Here is a 20,547-nt window from a genome sequence, read left to right as displayed (position 1 = left end):
CCTGTGGCTTGTCACGTGCTCCAATGTTGTGATGTGGACATTTATGTGCTCTCTGTGCAGAGGAGTTTTTTTTGTTTCCTGTTCTCATGCTGTCCTCCCATAGGTGCCCAGCATGAGGAGAGGTCTCTTTTTATTTTTCCTCTCGTACTTTTCCCATTGTTGTGTACTTTTTCAGTGTTTTTTTTCTGTAATGCTGCCAATCTCCGACTGTATTCCCATGTGATGTCTTTGTTGTGTGTGTAAGTCGGGGGGGGGGTGTCCTATTCCTCTGCGGGGCGACCTGCATATGGCCAATAAAGCATTCATTCAATTCAATTCAAGAGTTGGATGTCACTCAACTGTGAAGGAGAGCTGATGGTGTCAAAAACTGAATTATGTTATTTGCAAAGTGAATTTTATATATCATTTGTTTATCCAGCCAAAAAAACCTCACTGACTTTAAAAATGTATTTTTTAAGCATGAGCTGGCTGTAAACATATTTCAAGTGGCCAAAAAGGAGTGGATTGGTTATAATGTTGGTACAATAATGCAAAGTCATAAAGACACTTTTACACTTTGTATATAACCCCTTTGCAAATCCTGCTCACTAAAGTCTATTAGACAATTTAAGTAAAGACATTATACATTACAAAAAACAAAACAAATGGAAACATTGGAATCACTTTTTAGCAAAACACCCAATTTAACCCTCCGGAAAAACTCTCTCCACACACACACACACAATGATTTATGAGGCAAAACCAAACACGTCTCTTAGGCTACGTTCACACTGCAGGTCTTAATGCTCAATTCCAATTTTTTTGCCTGCTTGTTCACACTACAAATAAAATGCAACAGCAAATGTGCTCTAGTGTGAACCCTCAAAGCAGCCCGCATGCGCAAAAAAAGACGTCTCACACAACGCGCTCTGTTTAGACCCAGAGCAAACCGTATTGTTTGACTGTTGGCCCTTAATATAAAGACTTCGGACTTTACGTTTCCCAATTTTGCTTTGAGTAATAAAGTTATTGTGTTATTTACATATGGCCTAATAATGATCCTTATTGCTGTTTTAGAGAGGAGCGGTGCTTCAAAGGATAGTTGCAGATTTCTGTCAAAATCTGCCGATTGTACAGTACAAATAAAATTTCCACGTTCCTCCAACGCTGTCTTACCAACTGTTTCACTAACATCCACACGAGATGGCCAGGAAGCGTTCGCGATGTCTTCTCCGGCGCTGATAATTGGCGTCTGTCTTGTGTCAGTGACGTAAAAGACGCCTTTAATGCGACGTGACCATACAAACAGCAGTCGCTTTCTAAAACATCAGATGTGTATCGGATTCAGCACCACATACGAAAGTGACCCAGATCGGATTTGAAAATATTGGATTTGTGCCGTTCACACTGTCATACCATGATCGGATATGGGTCACATAGGGTCAAAAAAGTCGGATTTGATGCGCTTTTGCCTGCAGTGTGAACGTAGCCAAAGATTAGTTTCACATTTTCAGAAGTGAGTGACATCCTGGAATGAAGAAAGATGAAAAGATTTTGTTCAAAGTTTTATTTCATATAAAAGCTTTTTGTTCACAACAAACATATATTCACTGAATATAATCATTAAAATTACATTTTATAAATCACAGAATCACAACAGAAGGATTTATCTTAATGTTAAGTGAGGTCACCAATAGACTGGAGGGAGATTAGAACACTTGACAAGCTGCCACTGCCTCTGCTTTCACTGCATTGAAATCACTCACAGCTGTCTCACACTTTGTAAGCATGAATATTTCAACCAGTATGAATTCTTATGTGTTTCTTTAAGTGTGTGTTTTGACTGAATTTCTTTCCACAGGTGCTGCAAGAATACGCCTTCTCACCTGTGTGAGTTCTTGTATGAATTTCCATGTTTGATTTCTCACTGAATCTTTTCCCACAGGTGCTGCAAGAAAACGGCTTCTCACTTGTGTGAGTTCTTACGTGAGATCGCAGTGTTGAGTTCTGAGTGAATGTTTTTTTACAGGTACTACAAGAATACGGTTTCTCACTTGTGTGAGTTCTTACGTGAGATCGCAGTGTTGAGTTCTGAGTGAATGTTTTTTTACAGGTACTACAAGAAAACGGCTTCTCACCTGTGTGAGTTCTTGTATGAATTTCCATGTTTGATTTCTCACTGAATCTTTTCCCACAGGTTCTGCAAGAATACGGTTTCTCACCTGTGTGAGTTCTTGTATGAATTTCCATGTTTGATTTCTTACTGAATCTTTTCCCACAGGTTCTGCAAGAATACGGTTTCTCACCTGTGTGAGTTCTTACGTGAGATCGCAGTGTTGAGTTCTGAGTGAATGTTTTTTTACAGGTACTACAAGAATACGGCTTCTCACCTGTGTGAGTTCTTGTATGAATTTCCATGTTTGATTTCTGACAGAAACTTTTCCCACAGGTGCTACAAGAAAACGGCTTCTCACCTGTGTGAGTTCTTATGTGAGCTTCTAGTGCTGACTTTGAAACTAATTCCTTCCCACAGGTGCTACAAGGATGTGATTTCTTACCTGTGTGAATTTTCAAGCACTGACTGAATTTTGTCCTACAGGTCCAACAACAACAACATGATTTATTACGTGTGTGAACTCTCCGATGTGTAGTCAGATCGGATTCAGAGTTGAAAGTTTTTCCACAGCTGTCACATTTTAAAACATTTGTCTTTGTTTCAGTTTTACTCTGACTGTCTGACACAGGAGTGCTGTCTACTCTCTGATCGTGACTTGTCTTTCTGTGATGTCTTCTCTGCTTCAGCTCCATGTTTCTAGTTGATCCTGAGTCCACATGCTGACTTTCTACTTGATCTTGGCTCTCTGCTTCAGGAGAGCTGTGAGAAAGGAGCTGCTCACTGCTTAGTTTTTGTTCAGTCTCCTGCTTCAGTCCAAGCTGCTCTCCCTCCTGACTGCTGCAGAGCTCCTCCTGTTCCTCTTTAATGTGTAGAGGCTCTGGGTCCTCCTGGTCACAGACCTGCTGCTGTGTGGGGTCTGAAGAGACAAACGGAGAAAAATGATAGAAAAACGGGTGAAAATATTTTGTAAACTCTGAATATTCTCATTACTTTCACATTTCTCTGTGAAAATGACCTGAAATCCATTTTCTACTAATTTGCCACACACCAACACAAATCCCTATCCTAATAAGGACACACATATGATCTTTCTCTTAGTATTAAGGTATGAACACAAAGCCAAAAACACAAATTAAAAATGAAAACCAATAGAAAGAGACTTTAAAGTGGTCGTCATAGTGATTTTACTTTATAAACATGAACAGGTAGAAATGGAGGCTTCGGCCTGACTGCTCATCAGTTTGTTATCTGTTGAAGTTCAGGGTCTGGTTGCTGGGCTATTGTCTACAGTATAAAATATGTGCAAAGTATTTTAAAATATAGTGTAGTGGCAATTCCTTTTGTTTGACAAACCAAGCATCCCACAATTACAAATCCACAAGCTACTACTGTACTGAGATAATACAGGGAGTACAGAATTATTAGGCAAATGAGTATTTTGTCCACATCATCCTCTTCATGCATGTTGTCTTACTCCAAGCTGTATAGGCTCGAAAGCCTACTACCAATTAAGCATATTAGGTGATGTGCATCTCTGTAATGAGAAGGGGTGTGGTCTAATGACATCAACACCCTATATCAGGTGTGCATAATTATTAGGCAACGTCCTTTCCTTTGGCAAAATGGGTCAAAAGAAGGACTTGACAGGCTCAGAAAAGTCAAAAATAGTGAGATATCTTGCAGAGGGATGCAGCAGTCTCAAAATTGCAAAGCTTCTGAAGCGTGATCATCAAACAATCAAGCGTTTCATTCAAAATAGTCAACAGGGTCGCAAGAAGCGTGTGGAAAAACCAAGGCGCAAAATAACTGCCCATGAACTGAGAAAAGTCAAGCGTGCAGCTGCCAAGATGCCACTTGCCACCAGTTTGGCCATATTTCAGAGCTGCAACATCACTGGAGTGCCCAAAAGCACAAGGTGTGCAATACTCAGAGACATGGCCAAGGTAAGAAAGGCTGAAAGACGATCACCACTGAACAAGACACACAAGCTGAAACGTCAAGACTGGGCCAAGAAATATCTCAAGACTGGTTTTTCTAAGGTTTTATGGACTGATGAAATGAGAGTGAGTCTTGATGGGCCAGATGGATGGGCCCGTGGCTGGATTGGTAAAGGGCAGAGAGCTCCAGTCCGACTCAGACGCCAGCAAGGTGGAGGTGGAGTACTGGTTTGGGCTGGTATCATCAAAGATGAGCTTGTGGGGCCTTTTCGGGTTGAGCATGGAGTCAAGCTCAACTCCCAGTCCTACTGCCAGTTTCTGGAAGACACCTTCTTCAAGCAGTGGTACAGGAAGAAGTCTGCATCCTTCAAGAAAAACATGATTTTCATGCAGGACAATGCTCCATCACACGCGTCCAAGTACTCCACAGCGTGGCTGGCAAGAAAGGGTATAAAAGAAGAAAAACTTATGACATGGCCACCTTGTTCACCTGATCTGAACCCCATTGAGAACCTGTGGTCCATCATCAAATGTGAGATTTACAAGGAGGGAAAACAGTACACCTCTCTGAACAGTGTCTGGGAGGCTGTGGTTGCTGCTGCACGCAATGTTGATGGTGAACGGATCAAAACACTGACAGAATCCATGGATGGCAGGCTTTTGAGTGTCCTTGCAAAGAAAGGTGGCTATATTGGTCGCTGATTTGTTTTTGTTTTGTTTTTGAATGTCAGAAATGTATATTTGTGAATGTGGAGATGTTATATTGGTTTCACTGGTAAAAATAAATAATTGAAATGGGTATATATTTGTTTTTTGTTAAGTTGCCTAATAATTATGCACAGTAATAGTCACCTGCACACACAGATATCCCCCTAAAATAGCTAAAACTAAAAATTACTTCCAAAAACATTCAGCTTTGATATTAATGAGTTTTTTGGGTTCATTGAGAACATGTTGTTGTTCAATAATAAAATTATTCCTCAAAAATACAACTTGCCTAATAATTCTGCACTCCCTGTATTTTGTACGCAGGCAAAAGCAGTCCACTATCCATACTTGAAAGTTGCGTTTTTATGGCTTATTCGTCCAGTTTGGCAAGCAATAGCAAGATTAATTTTTTATTACTTCCTGCTGCTGCTTCGCCTGCTCTGGTAAAAAAAAAAAAAAAAAAAACATAGGCCAGTGCATGCTGGTCCAATACCAGTCTCTATATTTATACAAACAAATGGCCCTACAGCTCTTACTGACTGACTTAACAAGGTAAACACCAAAACCACACCAAACATTAAAACAAATATTAACCTACAAATAAAACTTGTGAATAAACCCCAAAATATAAGTCAACTAACAACAAACTTTAAACAAATTTTAAAATGAAAAAAATAAAGAACAAATAGCTCCAACATATAAGATACGGTACTGTACACACATACAGATGTTTTAAGATTATACAAAGGGTTTGAAAAAGCGTAGGGAGGGTTATTATGGCTTAAAACATCTAAAAAATAATTTTAGAAAAGATATGGTTTCCATTTCATTGATTCGTACCTAATGTGGTGGGTCCCAGAACACAACCCTCCTGATAATCGAGGAAATACTGTATTTAGAAAACAACCAACAACCCTTTAAGGCAATAAAACTTCATTAAGCTAACAGCTTAGTTAGGTTCCAGACTCAAGTCAGTTTCTTTGACTTATACCAAGTGGAGGTTTAATGTTACATGTTAAGAGAAAAGAGATGCATTCATGCTGATTGGACTTTTAATTCTTTCTGTGCTTCTAAAAAGGAAAAAAAACCCTTTAACCTGTGATTAGGATCCTACATGAGTCATATTCATTTTAATAATATAAAAGCAATAATAATTTTACATACCTATTCTATCCAACTTTAACTCTGGTTTCCAGATGGTCTCCAGCAGTGTGAGTCGCTCTTCATCAGTCCAGACAATAATGCCTTCAGCCTCCTGCTTCAGTCCAAGCTGCTCTCCCTCCTGACTGCTGCAGAGCTCCTCCTGTTCCTCTTTAATCTGTGGAGGCTCTGGGTCCTCCTGGTCCAGACTGGAGTTCCTCTCCTGGTTACAGACCTGCTGCTCATCCAGACCCTCCTCTTCCTCACAGACATGTTGTTGTGGGGGGTCTTGAGGAGAAAAGAAACACAATAAAAAGGTCATTAATGTGATGAACAGTAACAGAAAACACTATTTTTAAAAAGCACTTTGTGCGTTTGGCAGCCATCCTAAAAGGTTGCCCCCTTTAGTGGCCTCCACAGGAGATCATCTGCCTGCACCACACCATCTCTAGCACGCTCCGCTTTCACACTAACTCTCTGCATGTCCTCCTTCACCACAGCCATGAACCTCCTCTGTGGTCTTTCCTCCTCTCTTACTGCCTCCTAACAGGTCATCCACTTCAGAGAAGTCTGGTAACAACTTTTAAAGTTAAATGTGTATTGTATATCTGAGATCTACCTTTATCTTTACTGCTCTGTCTCAGTGCTTGGAGAGGAAAACTGACACTCGATGAACTCAACAGTGGAATCTGTTCGACAAACACTTTAAATAAATGAATCAAAATATGTCAATCAAAAAAGGAGCTTTCGTTAACTATATTTAAATTTAACTGCAGAAAACTTCGGTCAACATATTTAATCATTTATTGAAATCTGGTTTTGTGCAATGATATAAACTAGTTTAGATTTATTCTGGATATTCTCACCACGGCTGAGGGTAGTGTTATTCCAAACAGCACAACACCTAATCTAGCAGTGACCATGGACCGGTGTTCCAGATCTACTGGCGTTTAGATCAACTGGCGTTGGTCGAACAGATGTGTGGCAGTCTTGCGTTTCAGGAGCTGCTACTGACAAACCAGCAAAAAACGCCAAATGTGTCATCTGTGACACTTGTGAGGTTATCTCAAACACACTCCGTCAGTCTTGATGCTGTTGAACAACAAAATGTTTAAAAATGTGGCAAGTTTACCTGGTAATATCCTCATGCGCGACGCGATCGCGAAAACAGCAAACAATTAACACCACGCCGATGTTGTTCACAGGACAGCAAGAGTAAACGATCGGGAGACTCTTGTCGTCGTTATCGTTCCCCTCGCACGGTTTATTTCTCCGATTTCAGCGTTTTTGCTTCACAACTAAAGCGAACAGTTTACTTTGTGCACTAACATGGAGTCGAGTCAACCAGCGCCACCTCTGGCCAAGTGCCACAGCCTACAGCCAGATCAACTTGTGACACACATCTGCACCTGCTGCTATGATCGCATTGAGTAGAGACTGAGTGGCTGCACTAACCCCTGATACATCCAGATCTGCCCACAAACATGTTGACAGATGCAATCCCAGCAATGTGGATTGTCAACACTAAAAACAATCAGTAAGCAAAGACAACAGGGATCAGTTTTTTCTGTTTATTTAGCACCCACAACATCTGTAGTCGCCTTCTGCACAGGGAAAGTCCACACACACTGTGTGGTACCACTTTCCACAGAAGGTGCATTCGATCTGCAAGACTGAATGAGATTGTCAGAGTCATTGTCTGACTGTTTATTACTAATCACCTGCAGTACATTCACAGTAACTGCCATCTCCTTACAAATGTTTATTAGATTAACCACACTTATACAGACTGTATATAACAACCAACTCTAAAATGTTTGTTCGCAGAGAAAAGACACAGACAGACTACACTAACGACATGTGATGTTACAACTGTTAACCATTCCTCGCCGTCAGTCCCCTGACCGTGGTCGGGAGACGCGAGGGGAGACGCTTCCTCCAGGGCCGAAGTTTGTCCTCCTTCGGGGTTAACTCCCTTCACTTTTGTGGAGTAGTGAGGCAGACAGAAATCAGCCGAGGCACCGGAGAGTACTGAAGAGATGAGGCTTTAATAACAGTACTGCACACTTCGAAAACACACTGCATAGTAGCCCGTTAGAACGCTGCTCCCGGTCGCCCTCTCTACCCATGACACACTCTCCCTCTCTTTTTCCTCTTTCGCTCCCCGCGTTTCCTTCACGCGCATGCTCACACACACACACATCACATACACTCCTTACTGCATCCAGTCACACACAAGACGGCAATTCCCGCAACACAACACTAGTGAAATATTAGTGTCATTTCATTCTTTTCAAAGGTTTATTTGCATGACGCACAAACAGACACAATTGAAAGGTACAAATGTGCATGACACGAATTCAAACGTGGTGCAGATGTGTGTCACAGGTTGATCTGGCTGTAGGCTGTGGCACTTGGCCAGAGGTGGCGCTGGTTGACTCGACTCCATGTTAGTGCACAAAGTAAACTGTTCGCTTTAGTTGTGAAGCAAAAACGCTGAAATCGGAGAAATAAACCGTGCGAGGGGAACGATAACGACGACAAGAGTCTCCCGATCGTTTACTCTTGCTGTCCTGTGAACAACATCGGCGTGGTGTTAATTGTTTGCTGTTTTCGCGATCGCGTCGCGCATGAGGATATCACCAGGTAAACTCGCCACATTTTTAAACATTTTGTTGTTCAACAGCATCAAGACTGACGGAGTGTGTTTGAGACAACCTCACAAGTGTCACAGATGACACATTTGGCGTTTTTTTGCTGATTTGTCGGTAGCAGCTCCTGAAACGCAAGACTGCCACACATCTGTTCGACCAACGCCAGTTGATCTAAACGCCAGTAGATCTGGAACACCTGCACCAGTCCAACATAGTCCATCACTGGACACTGACCCACAGCACTGATAAATACCCAGTTTAACATCTTCTAGTAAAGTCAGTCACACTGAAGAATCTGAGCTTGAACAGCACAGAGTTAAAAACATGTCCATACCTATGATGTGAGAGTTTCTGTCGGGTTTCCGGCTGATATCCAGCAGTCTGTGCTGACGGTTGATCTCCTCCTCATACTGGACGATGGTTTTTTGAACCTCTGAGAAGATTTCCTCACCAACAGCAGTTAGTCTCTCCTTGATGAACTCTCTCAGATACTGAACTGAACTCATTGCTGCTTCACAACTGAAATATTTTCATATAAGATCACCAAACTAAAGTCCTCGGCTAAGTGCAAATCAAACATGAAGCTTACGTCGTCTAAGCTAGCGGTTCCCGCTTTTCGTGTCACGTGATCAATCCTCAACAGTCCCATAGGGCCGCGGTCTTTATATTTACATGTTGGTCACATTATACAGACAGATAATAAAAGACTGTTAGACTTTGTAAGTTGAGTCTTTTTATGGTGCGTGAGAATCCTTTTCATTAAGTATTTTCAGCTGTTTGTCGCTCCTCTGCGCTTTAGTGATTCTTCTTGTCATGTCTATGTTTGTCCACCAGGTGTCCTCCTCGGCTCAGCTCTGTGTGACAGTTTTCTACAACCATGATGAAGAAGAGTTTCTTTGTTTTTCAGTCTCTCTGCTCACTTTAATGTTTACTGCTGGTTCAGTTGTGTAACGATTTCTCACATTTGAAGTCAATCACACTGAGCTGAACATGAAGTTCCTGCTAACACAAAATAAAGTGAGTGACATCCTGGAATGAAGAAAGATGAAAAGATTTTGCTCAGTTTTATTTCATATAAAATCTTTTTGTTCACATTAAAGATAATGGTATCTTCATTTAATAGAATCTTTAAAATTGCATTTTATAGTCAGAATGACAACAACGGCGGAAAAATGCATCATATGTTGAGGGAGATTAGCACACTTGACAAGCTGCCACTGCCTCTGCTTTCACTGCATTGAAAGCAGTCATGAAACACGCTTAATGTGCAACAAGGACCATCATTTGCAAATACACAGCTATACTTACAAATTTTATATGAGAAAATCTATCAGGGGAGACACAGCTGGCTTTGCAAGAGGTAGAGCAGGTCATCTGTTAATCACAAGGATGGTGGTTCAATCCCCAACCAGTCTGCATGTTTGCGCCATTCCATTTATGATGAAACAACTAATCATGGCACACACCTGTTGCATGTACATTCACCCCTGTTTGTTTTGCTATGTTTAAACAACTCCTCAGGTTGTGTCACTAGGAGGCAGTGTATAAAGGCACAACAGACTTCCCCATTTACACCTCTGGCAAGACAAGGTCAAACTTTCTGCCTCTGCTCAGTCTCAGTTTGTCATTTAGTTTTTCTAACAGTGAGGCAAATTGTGTGGCAGTACATCTGAAATTTAAGCATGAAACAATATCAGTGCGTGTGTTTGTGAAAGTTGTGTGTGAATGTTAGAAAGTACTTACATAGGAACAGCATAGAAAAAAAGAGCTTGCTTGAGTGGGTGAATGGGGCAAGTTGTAAAAAGCACTTTGAGCGCTCAGAGTGGAAAAGCGCAAACTTTAAACTGGATCTAAAAATAAGACTTGATTGCCTCTAATAAATGAGGCTAAGCTGCTCCAGACAGTTTGAGTTCTTATGCTCTCTGGTGCAGACTCGGTGCTGTTTAAAGGTTTGAGATATAAAGGCAGAATTCCAACATAGTCCAAGTTAAGAGTTGATATGAGGTCAGCAAGTACAGGGCATGTCTCCTGTGTGCTAGTAGAACAATAAAATTCTTTGCTGCCAATAGAAAAATAATTCAAGGAATAAAAGTTGTGTGCAAAAATCTGTATTATTTATTAGTGATGCTCATCAGGGAAACACAAAGACATTAGACATTGAAAAACTTTCGACCTTCCTGCTGTCTGGCACAGAGGTCCGAACGACTTCTTAGGGATGTGATTAGGGATTGATAAGAATTTTGAGATTCCGATTCCATTCTCAGCATCACTTCTTGATTCTCTTATCAAATCTCCTTGGCTCTGCTTTGAGAGTCACCACTATCACCAAGCAGCAAATCAAATCAAATACATTGTGCCGATTAATTACATGCTGTCAGGTCAAATGTTTATGCATGTTGGACGCATTTCCCTTCATTCTTGTGATCAGTGTTGGGGTCATTACTCAGAAAAATAATGTAATTTAAATATTACACAGAACATTTTTCTTACAAGTAAAGCAGTACATTACTTAACTACTCCCAGGAGAAAGTAATTTGTTACACTTCTCATTACATTACTTTCAGTGTTGGGGAGTAATGGAATACATGTACCAGCGTTACGTATTTAAAATACAGAATATGAGTAACTGTATTCCGTTACAGTTACCGTTTAAAAGGGTGGTATTCAGAATACAGTTACTTTGTTGAAATAAATGGATTACACAGGGTCTTTTCCTGTTTCATATGTTAGTCTCTACCCTCTCTATTTTTGGTAATTCCATGGTGGTGGAAACCAAACAAAACATGTATTAAGAGGCTGTATGCCTGTGTCTCAATCTCGTGGCTCATGTCACCTCTACTTGTGGCCCTCATAATGACCTGATGAAATATTTTTACAAATTATTATTCAAAAAATATTTAATTTTGATTTTTAATTGAAGGCAATAGGCAGAGTGTTACAGGCAATGCTCTAAAGAATGTGGCCTCATGGGTAGTGTAGTCCATGCTGAGGGAGAATGGACTGCCATACCCGTTATGTGTCTGTGAGCGAGGGAGGGAGAAAAAGGAGTTGTCACCGAGCAGAAACGGGAGATGGAAGCATGTAAATATCATAATAACCACTGCAGCCAAGAAGAGATCCTGACAAGCCCAGTTGTAAGTAAGCTATTAAGACTCGACTGTACGCTGCGCTCGTGTTTTTTTCTCTCGAAACAATAAGTTCTTTTGGAGCAGCCTTTCAACGCCTCTCTCTGTCTCGCTGGGCAAAGTTGACCCAAACAAGTAAAGATAGTTTTCGGCCTGACACGGAAGTCGACCTATTAGCCAGAGGTCCCTTTACTACGGTTCGGAGCTGCGGACCTGTTTATATACGCACGGAATAGTTTTCTATACGAGATCACTGCAAAAAGTGCAGGCTTACCTAATGTCCACCCTACTGTTACTCATTTTATATTAGGATTTAAAAATCTAGTTGGTATTGGTATAACGAGTAACCTTCAGTAATAGTAAAAAAAAAAAAAAATCACACAGCAAGAGTACATTCATGTAGTTGTAAAAAGCATGATAATACATTAAGTAATCCAATGTATTCCATTACGTTACTCAGAGTAACGTAACGGAATACATTTTGGGGCATGTATTCAGTAATCTGTAGTCAAATACATTTTAAAAGTAACCTTCCCAACACTGATTACTTTTGCATTACTCTGTAAAATGACATATTACACGAGCATGTGCAAAAGAAAACTGTCTCTCTTACTTTGCTGTAGATTGCGCAGACAAATGTAGTTTCTTAAACATTAGAATCACTAGAAGTGTAATTAAATAAATAATCGTATTCTGTGATTTCTGTCATATAGATGATGACAGACGCTTGTCAACAGAGAATTATTTTAAAATGTATGTGAAATGGACTATTATGATTGGTCAGAATAAGCCCATGAAAATATAACAAACGTTACTTTTTTTATATAGGAGGAGAGCATATTTTGTCTTTTTTTCCATTTCAATATATGTTTTTTAATTAATTTAAACTAGAACCTAATGCTATGCCAGCGTTTACCTTTGGCTGAGAGTGTAGAACTGATGCTTGTGATGATGTTGTAGAACTAGAAATTATAAATGTCAACCAAACTTTGTGGGTTGTGAGCAAAAACCAAAGCCAACTGAATCCAAAAACAGTTGGAACCCTGTGTTCTGTTGATCGTAATTACTGATCGCCTGGTGTAGTAAGGAACTTTGTTTAAAATTGTGCTGGGCTTATCTGAATCATTGTTTGACAGAACAGCATCTACAACATGTAGCGATAACAAAATTGGCCAGCAGGTGTCCCCGTGGAGCTGGTTTCATGAAGTAATTTTGCTAATCACTAACAACCAGAAACCACAGAAAGTCAATGACATTTAGCAACTTCTAGCAACTAGCTCAAATAAGCGCAGGGGCAGCTACACTAACTCTGTCTCATGAAACACTGCCACCTAGTGGTTACATTTTCAATAAAAACGAGCACATTCTGTGTACAAATAGTTCCTCTAAGACTGTTTTCTCTCTCTCTTTTTTTTAACAAAAGAAAACACCCAGACTTTTTCCTCAACACACATATTTATTTCAGTATCGAACAAAAAACTGGAACACGTCTTCAATTCTGGATACGTTAGCAGAGCCATTACAACTACAGTCGCTGCCAAACTGATCCAACTCTGGAGTCCAGCCACAGGATCATCCAAACCACACTTATCATAAAACATAAAACTATGCACCCATACTCAAGGACTGACCAGATTAAGGTCACAAATGTGAAAAGATTGTAAGAGTCAAAACATCAGTTTAAACATTTATTTAAATCAGTGCAGCGATTTGACTTCTGGTTAGTGAGCTCTACCACCCACACACTGCTACGACTCAAAGCTGTCTCACACTTTGGAAGCATGAATATTTCAAGCATTATGAATTTTTCTTATGTGTCTCTTTAAGTGTGTGCTCCGATTGAATTTCTTTCCACAGGTACTACAAGAATACGGCTTCTCACCTGTGTGAGTTCTTACGTGAGCTTGCAGTGTCCAGTTCTGACCGAATGTTTTATTACAGGTACTACAAGAATACGGCTTCTCACCTGTGTGAGTTCTTGTATGTGTTTTCAGTGCTGATTTCCGACAGAAACTTTTCCCACAGGTGCTGCAAGAAAACGGCTTCTCACCTGTGTGAGTTCTTATGTGAGCTTCTAGTGCTGACTTTGAAACTAATTCCTTCCCACAGGTGCTACAAGGATGTGATTTCTTACCTGTGTGAAGTTTCAAGAACTGACAGAAGTTTGTCCTACAGGTCCAACAACAACAACATGATTTTTTACGTGTGTGAACTCTCCGATGTGTAGTCAGATCGGACTCAGAGTTGAACGTTTTTCCACAATTGTCACATGTTAGAACATTTGTCTTTGTTTCAGTTTTACTCTGACTGTCTGATGCAGGAGTGTCGTCTACTCTCTGATCGTGACCTGTTTTATCTTCTTGGCTCTCTGCTTCAGGAGAGCTGTGAGAAAGGAGCTGCTCACTGCTTAGTTTTTGTTCAGTCTCCTGCTTCAGTCCAAGCTGCTCTCCCTCCTGACTGCTGCAGAGCTCCTCCTGTTCCTCTTTAATGTGTAGAGGCTCTGGGTCCTCCTGGTCACAGACCTGCTGCTGTGTGGGGTCTGAAGAGACAAACGGAGAAAAATGATAGAAAAACGGGTGAAAATATTTTGTAAACTCTGAATATTCTCATTACTTTCACATTTCTCTGTGAAAATGACCTGAAATCCATTTTCTACTAATTTGCCACACACCAACACAAATCCCTATCCTAATAAGGACACACATATGATCTTTCTCTTAGTATTAAGGTATGAACACAAAGCCGAAAACACAAATTAAAAATGAAAACCAATAGAAAGAGACTTTAAAGTGGTCGTCATAGTGATTTTACTTTATAAACATGAACAGGTAGAAATGGAGGCTTCGGCCTGACTGCTCATCAGTTTGTTATCTGTTGAAGTTCAGGGTCTGGTTGCTGGGCTGTTGTCTACAGTATAAAATATGTGCAAAGTATTTTAAAATATAGTGTAGTGGCAATTCCTTTTGTTTGACAAACCAAGCATCCCACAATTACAAATCCACAAGCTACTACTGCACTGAGATAATATTTTGTACGCAGGCAAAAGCAGTCCACTATCCATACTTGAAAGTTGCGTTTTTATGGCTTATTCGTCCAGTTTGGCAAGCAATAGCAAGATTCATTTTTTATTACTTCCTGCTGCTGCTTCGCCTGCTCTGGTAAAAAAAAAAAAAAAAACATAGGCCAGTGCATGCTGGTCCAATACCAGTCTCTATATTTATACAAACAAATGGCCCTACAGCTCTTACTGACTGACTTAACAAGGTAAACACCAAAACCACACCAAACATTAAAACAAATATTAACCTACAAATAAAACTTGTAAATAAACCCCAAAATATAAGTCAACTAACAACAAACTTTAAACAAATTTTAAAATGAAAAAAATAAAGAACAAATAGCTCCAACATATAAGATACGGTACTGTACACACATACAGACTCAAGTCAGTTTCTTTGACTTATACCAAGTGGAGGTTTAATGTTACATGTTAAGAGAAAAGAGATGCATTCATGCTGATTGGACTTTTAATTCTTTCTGTGCTTCTAAAAAGGAAAAAAAAACCTTTAACCTGTGATTAGGATCCTACATGAGTCATATTCATTTTAATAATATAAAAGCAATAATAATTTTACATACCTATTCTATCCAACTTTAACTCTGGTTTCCAGATGGTCTCCAGCAGTGTGAGTCGCTCTTCATCAGTCCAGACAATAATGCCTTCAGCCTCCTGCTTCAGTCCAAGCTGCTCTCCCTCCTGACTGCTGCAGAGCTCCTCCTGTTCCTCTTTAATCTGTGGAGGCTCTGGGTCCTCCTGGTCCAGACTGGAGTTCCTCTCCTGGTTACAGACCTGCTGCTCATCCAGACCCTCCTCTTCCTCACAGACATGTTGTTGTGGGGGGTCTTGAGGAGAAAAGAAACACAATAAAAAGGTCATTAATGTGATGAACAATAACGGAAAACACTATTTTTCAAAAGAACTTTGTGCGTTTGGCAGCCATCCTAAAAGGTTGCCCCCTTTAGTGGCCTCCACAGGAGATCATCTGCCTGCACCACACCACACCAAGGCGTGTGCTGCTGAACTTGGGGAGCCGCTACAACGAGTCTTCAACCTCAGTCTGCGACTGGGGAGAGTGCCCGCCCTATGGAAGACATCCTGCATCGTCCCGGTCCCCAAAAAGAACCGGCCCAATGAGCTGAATGACTTCCGACCGGTGGCACTGACGTCACATCTTATGAAGACTCTAGAGCGGCTCTTCCTCAACTTCCTCCGACCACAGGTACAACATGCCCAGGACCCACTACAGTTTGCATACAAGGCGGGTGTCGGAGTGGAGGATGCCATCCTGTACCTCCTACACAGAGCCCACTCACACCTGGATGGGGGAAAAGGCACGGTCAGGATCCTGTTTCTTGACTTTTCCAGTGCCTTTAATACCATCCGGCCCTGTATGCTTCAAGAAAAACTGAACAGGATGGAGGTGGACCCCTGCCTGGTGGCTTGGATCTCCGACTACCTCACCGACAGACCACAGTACGTCAGGCTGAAGGACATCACGTCTGACACAGTGGTCAGCAGCACAGGAGCACCACAGGGAACTGTGCTGTCCCCTCTTCTCTTCACCCTGTACACCTCTGACTTCTGCTACAACTCTGAATTATGCCACATTCAGAAGTTTGCAGACGACACAGCCATCATGGGGTGTATCTGGGATGATCAGGAAGAGGAGTACAGAAGTCTGGTGAGGAACTTTGTCGCATGGAGTCACACAAACCACCTGCAACTCAACACCTCAAAGACTAAGGAACTGGTTGTGGACTTCGGGAGGTCTAGAGCAGGTCCACTGCCGGTTCAGATAGAGGGGGAGGAGGTGGAGGTGGTCAACAAGTACAAGTACCTCGGGCTGTGGGTGGACAATAAACTGGACTGGTCATGCAACACAGAGCACCTGTATAAAAAAGCCCAAAGCCGACTGTACTTCCTCAGGAGGCTGAGGTCTTTTAACATCTGCAGGAAGCTCCTGAGGATGTTTTACCAGTCGGTGGTTGCTGGAGTACTTTTCTATGCTGTGGTGTGCTGGGGGAGCAGCACAGCAAAGAAGGACTCATCCAGGCTGGAGAAACTGATCAGGAAGGCTAGCTCTGTGGTCGGCATGAAGCTGGACACTCTGGTGACAGTGGCAGAGAAAAGGACATTAAAGAAACTGATGGACATTATGAACAATGCTGGGCATCCTCTGCACACGACCATTAACAACCAGAAGAGTCTGTTCAGTGACAGGTTGCTTCTCCCCAAGACAAGAACTAACAGACTTAAAAACTCCTTTGTCCCACACGCCATCAGACTGTTTAACTCCTCTCTGGAGGGGAGAGGGAGGAGAAACAGGAGGACAAAGGAGGGGGGAACAACTAAGCTGTAGTGCCTCTTCACCTCACTGTGCAATACCTTGTGCAATACTTTTTGTAAATAGTCAACAGTGCAATAGACTCAATACTTGAAATGTGCAATTCACTTGTATTTTTATTTTTTATTCCTATTTATTCTATTTATCCCCTTCGTATATTTTATTTATATTGTCTCTGTATTTATATATATGTGTGTGTGTGTGTGTGTGTGTGTGTGTGTATATATATATATATATATATATATATATATATATATATATATGTGTGTGTGTGTGTGTGTGTGTGTGTGTGTGTGTGTGTGTGTGTGTGTGTGTGTGTGTATATATATAACAATTCTGTAACTTCGGTCGTTGCTGTGCTTTTTGGAAGTCGAATTTCCCAGAGGAACCCACCCGAGGGATTAATAAAGTTCTATCTTATCTCTTATCTTATCTCTAGCACGCTCCGCTTTCACACTAACTCTCTGCATGTCCTCCTTCACCACAGCCATGAACCTCCTCTGTTACTGCCTCCTAACAGGTCATCCACTTCAGAGAAGTCTGGTAACAACTTTTAGTTAAATGTGTATTGTATATCTGAGATCTACCTTTATCTTTACTGCTCTGTCTCAGTGCTTGGAGAGGAAAACTGACACTCGATGAACTCAACAGTGGAATCTGTTCGACAAACACTTTAAATAAATGAATCAAAATATGTCAATCAAAAAAGGAGCTTTCGTTAACTATATTTAAATTTAACTGCAGAAAACTTCGGTCAACATATTTAATCATTTATTGAAATCTGGTTTTGTGCAATGATATAAACTAGTTTAGATTTATTCTGGATATTCTCACCACGGCTGAGGGTAGTGTTATTCCAAACAGCGCAACACCTAATCTAGCAGTGACCATGGACCTGCACCAGTCCAACATAGTCCGTCAGGGTGGCTGTAGCTCAGGTGGCAGAGCAGGTCAGCCACTAATCAGAAGGTCGGTGGTTCGATCCCAGGCTGCCTCCTGGCTGCATGCTGCAAATATCCTTGGGCAAGATACTAACCCCATGTTTGCCTACTGGTGGCGGTCAGAGGGTCCGGTGTGCGCCTGTGTCCGGCAGCCTCGCCTCTGTCAGTGCGCCCCAGGGCAGCTGTGGCTACAATGTGGCTATCACCAGTGTGTGAATGGGTGAATGACTGAATGTAGTGTAAAGCGCTTTGGGGTCCTATGGACTAGAAAAGCGCTATACAAATGCAGGCCATTTACCATCACTGGACACTGACCCACAGCACTGATAAATACCCAGTTTAACTTCTTCTAGTAAAGTCAGTCACACTGAAGAATCTGAGCTTGAACAGCACAGAGTTAAAAACATGTCCATACCTATGATGTGTGAGTTTCTGTCGGGTTTCCGGCTGATATCCAGCAGTCTGTGCTGACGGTTGATCTCCTCCTCATACTGGACGATGGTTTTTTGAACCTCTGAGAAGATTTCTTCACAAACAGCAGTTAGTCTCTCCTTGATGAACTCTCTCAGATACTGAGCTGAACTCATTGCTGCTGAGGCTGGGGCTGGGCGGATCGATACAAATGATACAGACATATTGGTATAAGACCCACACTAACGTGAAGGGATCAATACTTTAGTTTGTGTTTCTCACAAATACGGGCCATTCAAGTCTGTCAGGTTTATATTGTTGATTGTCATTTATGCTTAGAAAAATAAAACCATATATGCTTAGAGGTGTATAATTGATTGTGTAGTGATAGGATGTGTGATCCTTAGTAGTTTGCAAAGACTGTGTGTCTTCCAGAGTGTTCTGGCATTCACACTCAGATCCTGGAGTCACAAGAAGAGCTCGTACCTTCTTTTATTGTTTTATGGTATAGCAAACACAAGTACATCTGTTTTAGTCTAGGTGCCTTTTGTTTAGATGAACTGCTGGACTGCAGGTTTAGGGAAGTCGTTCACAGGGTCACATCTTGATTTAGCTAGTAGGCCATCACTGTTTCCCTCATCAGATCGGTTGGTTTTTGAGCTGTTCTTTACTCAAGTGAACTGGCTTCACGCTTCTAAATAAATTACAGTACAATGTTTCTAAATCTCACTGCAACTGCTGCGTCACAATAATCTGTCCTGCTTCATAAATCTGTCCCATAGCTTATATAGTAACACATATCTTATTTTCCTATATCTACTTGTTGTAATTCAGTGGAACTTATTTCCTTCATCCATCAATTACCCCAGCTGAAGTAAAAATATTAATAACAATAACAATGAGCTGATTCCACATGATGTTTGTCATGTTTTCCTGTCTATGCTGAGCTCGTTATCACTTCAGCCACTTTATCACCATCTTGTCACTTTTTCCACCACATTGTCATTCTACCTACTGCTTGAACACTTTGCCCAAACTGCACCTCCTTTCCATTTACTAGACTCAGTCGTGTGTCTTTACCTTGCTGAACCACATCCCTACAAACACTCATCAGAGAGCCGTTCCTCAGTATTATATCACTCTTAACCTCCCTGCATGCTTATTTATCGCCGTTGTAGCTGAAACTGGTTCCACTCACCGAGCCGAAGACTTTTTCTTCTGGAGACAGTTTTTTAACCTCGACTTAAATCCGTCCTCGTGTCTCGTTGTCACGGTTACATTGCGCTCACTGTCCGTTTCATCCACATTACAGATTTACTTTCACTGTTTTGTTTTTTTTTTGTATTTTCCCCTCTTGTTTGACCTTTTTTTCACCCCCGCTCTTCTCTCCCGCCATCGACTTCTGTTCTTATTTCACTTCCTGAAACGTCACGTCGCTCTGCTGTTTCCGGTCCCTTCGCAGACCTGCCGGTCAAACCTCTCGTGGACCCTCCCCCCTCCTCTGCTGTTGTGTTGTGTGTTGTGTGTGTGTGTGTGTGTGTGTGTGTGTGTGTGTGTGTGTGTGTGTGTGTGTGTGTGTGTGTGTGTGTGTGTGTGTTTTCGCCTCTTGTTGAACTTTTTTCACCACCGCTCTTTCTCCCGCCATCGACTTCTGTTCTTATTTCACTTCCTGATACCTCTCTCTCTCTCTCTCTCTCACACACACACACACACACACACACACACACACACACACACACACACAGACTTGTCACCCTTGTGACTCAAGGTAAATTGATGTATTCTAATAATGTAATTGTAGAAAACTGTCCCATCATTTGAATACCGCAGACCTGCGGACACAACAGTGGAGGTTCAAACATAGCTGGGTCAACCAAACACTGGAAACATCTAGAGTATTAGAAAGGACAGAAAAACGTAAATTCCAACTTGTATAAACTTTTGTTGCTTGAAATGATTAAAATACTGCTCTTATTTTAGGTGTTACATTATGTCCCTAGTAGCACAAGTGCAAAACCTTCCCGCCATTTTGGTTTCAGTTTCCCTTTTGAACCCTCCATTGTACCATGTAGACACACACAGAGTTAATATGTTCACAATTTATATATTGGCATCACAAACATAATTCATT

The 20,547-nt window shown here is 41.3% G+C and overlaps 2 protein-coding genes across 3 annotated transcripts; both read right to left on the bottom strand.

Moving 5' to 3' along the window:
* Positions 1-1,541: 1,541 nt before the first annotated feature.
* Positions 1,542-9,248, bottom strand: LOC146674024 (uncharacterized). Its single transcript, XM_085393197.1, has 3 exons — positions 8,869-9,248; positions 5,905-6,168; positions 1,542-3,011 (listed from the first exon to the last, which is right to left on the bottom strand). Exons 1-3 carry the CDS (start codon positions 9,038-9,040, stop codon positions 1,777-1,779), a joined length of 1,671 nt encoding a protein of 556 aa, XP_085249323.1. The 5' UTR covers positions 9,041-9,248; the 3' UTR covers positions 1,542-1,776.
* Positions 9,249-10,639: 1,391 nt separating this feature from the next.
* Positions 10,640-19,842, bottom strand: LOC146674023 (uncharacterized). Of its 2 annotated transcripts, none has more exons than XM_085393456.1 (4): positions 19,615-19,842; positions 18,421-18,609; positions 15,299-15,562; positions 10,640-14,198 (listed from the first exon to the last, which is right to left on the bottom strand). In XM_085393456.1, exons 2-4 carry the CDS (start codon positions 18,590-18,592, stop codon positions 13,450-13,452), a joined length of 1,185 nt encoding a protein of 394 aa, XP_085249582.1. In that variant the 5' UTR covers positions 18,593-18,609; positions 19,615-19,842; the 3' UTR covers positions 10,640-13,449. The 2 variants fall into 2 exon arrangements, with proteins under 2 accessions (XP_085249582.1, XP_085249590.1); XM_085393464.1 differs by having other exon boundaries at positions 18,421-18,603.
* Positions 19,843-20,547: the final 705 nt, after the last annotated feature.

This window comes from Rhamphochromis longiceps, linkage group LG3, assembly GCF_057381845.1.
Source record: "Rhamphochromis longiceps isolate RC_006_pf linkage group LG3, R_longiceps_female_GT1.1, whole genome shotgun sequence".
Classification (NCBI taxonomy): Eukaryota; Metazoa; Chordata; class Actinopteri; order Cichliformes; family Cichlidae; genus Rhamphochromis; species Rhamphochromis longiceps.
The sequence above is the reverse complement of the archived record's forward strand: the minus strand, read 5'-3'. Positions and strand labels throughout refer to the sequence as shown.

Coding starts and splice junctions, on each gene's coding strand:
- LOC146674024 (XM_085393197.1), bottom strand. CDS start 9,040: ATGAGTTCAGTTCAGTATCTGAGAGAGTTCATCAAGGAGAGACTAACT. Junction 6,169..8,868: donor CAGAAACTCTCACATCATAG/GTATGGACATGT, acceptor TTTCTCCTCAAG/ACCCCCCACAACAACATGTC. Junction 3,012..5,904: donor GTTAAAGTTGGATAGAATAG/GTATGTAAAATT, acceptor TTGTCTCTTCAG/ACCCCACACAGCAGCAGGTC.
- LOC146674023 (XM_085393456.1), bottom strand. CDS start 18,592: ATGAGTTCAGCTCAGTATCTGAGAGAGTTCATCAAGGAGAGACTAACT. Junction 15,563..18,420: donor CAGAAACTCACACATCATAG/GTATGGACATGT, acceptor TTTCTCCTCAAG/ACCCCCCACAACAACATGTC. Junction 14,199..15,298: donor GTTAAAGTTGGATAGAATAG/GTATGTAAAATT, acceptor TTGTCTCTTCAG/ACCCCACACAGCAGCAGGTC.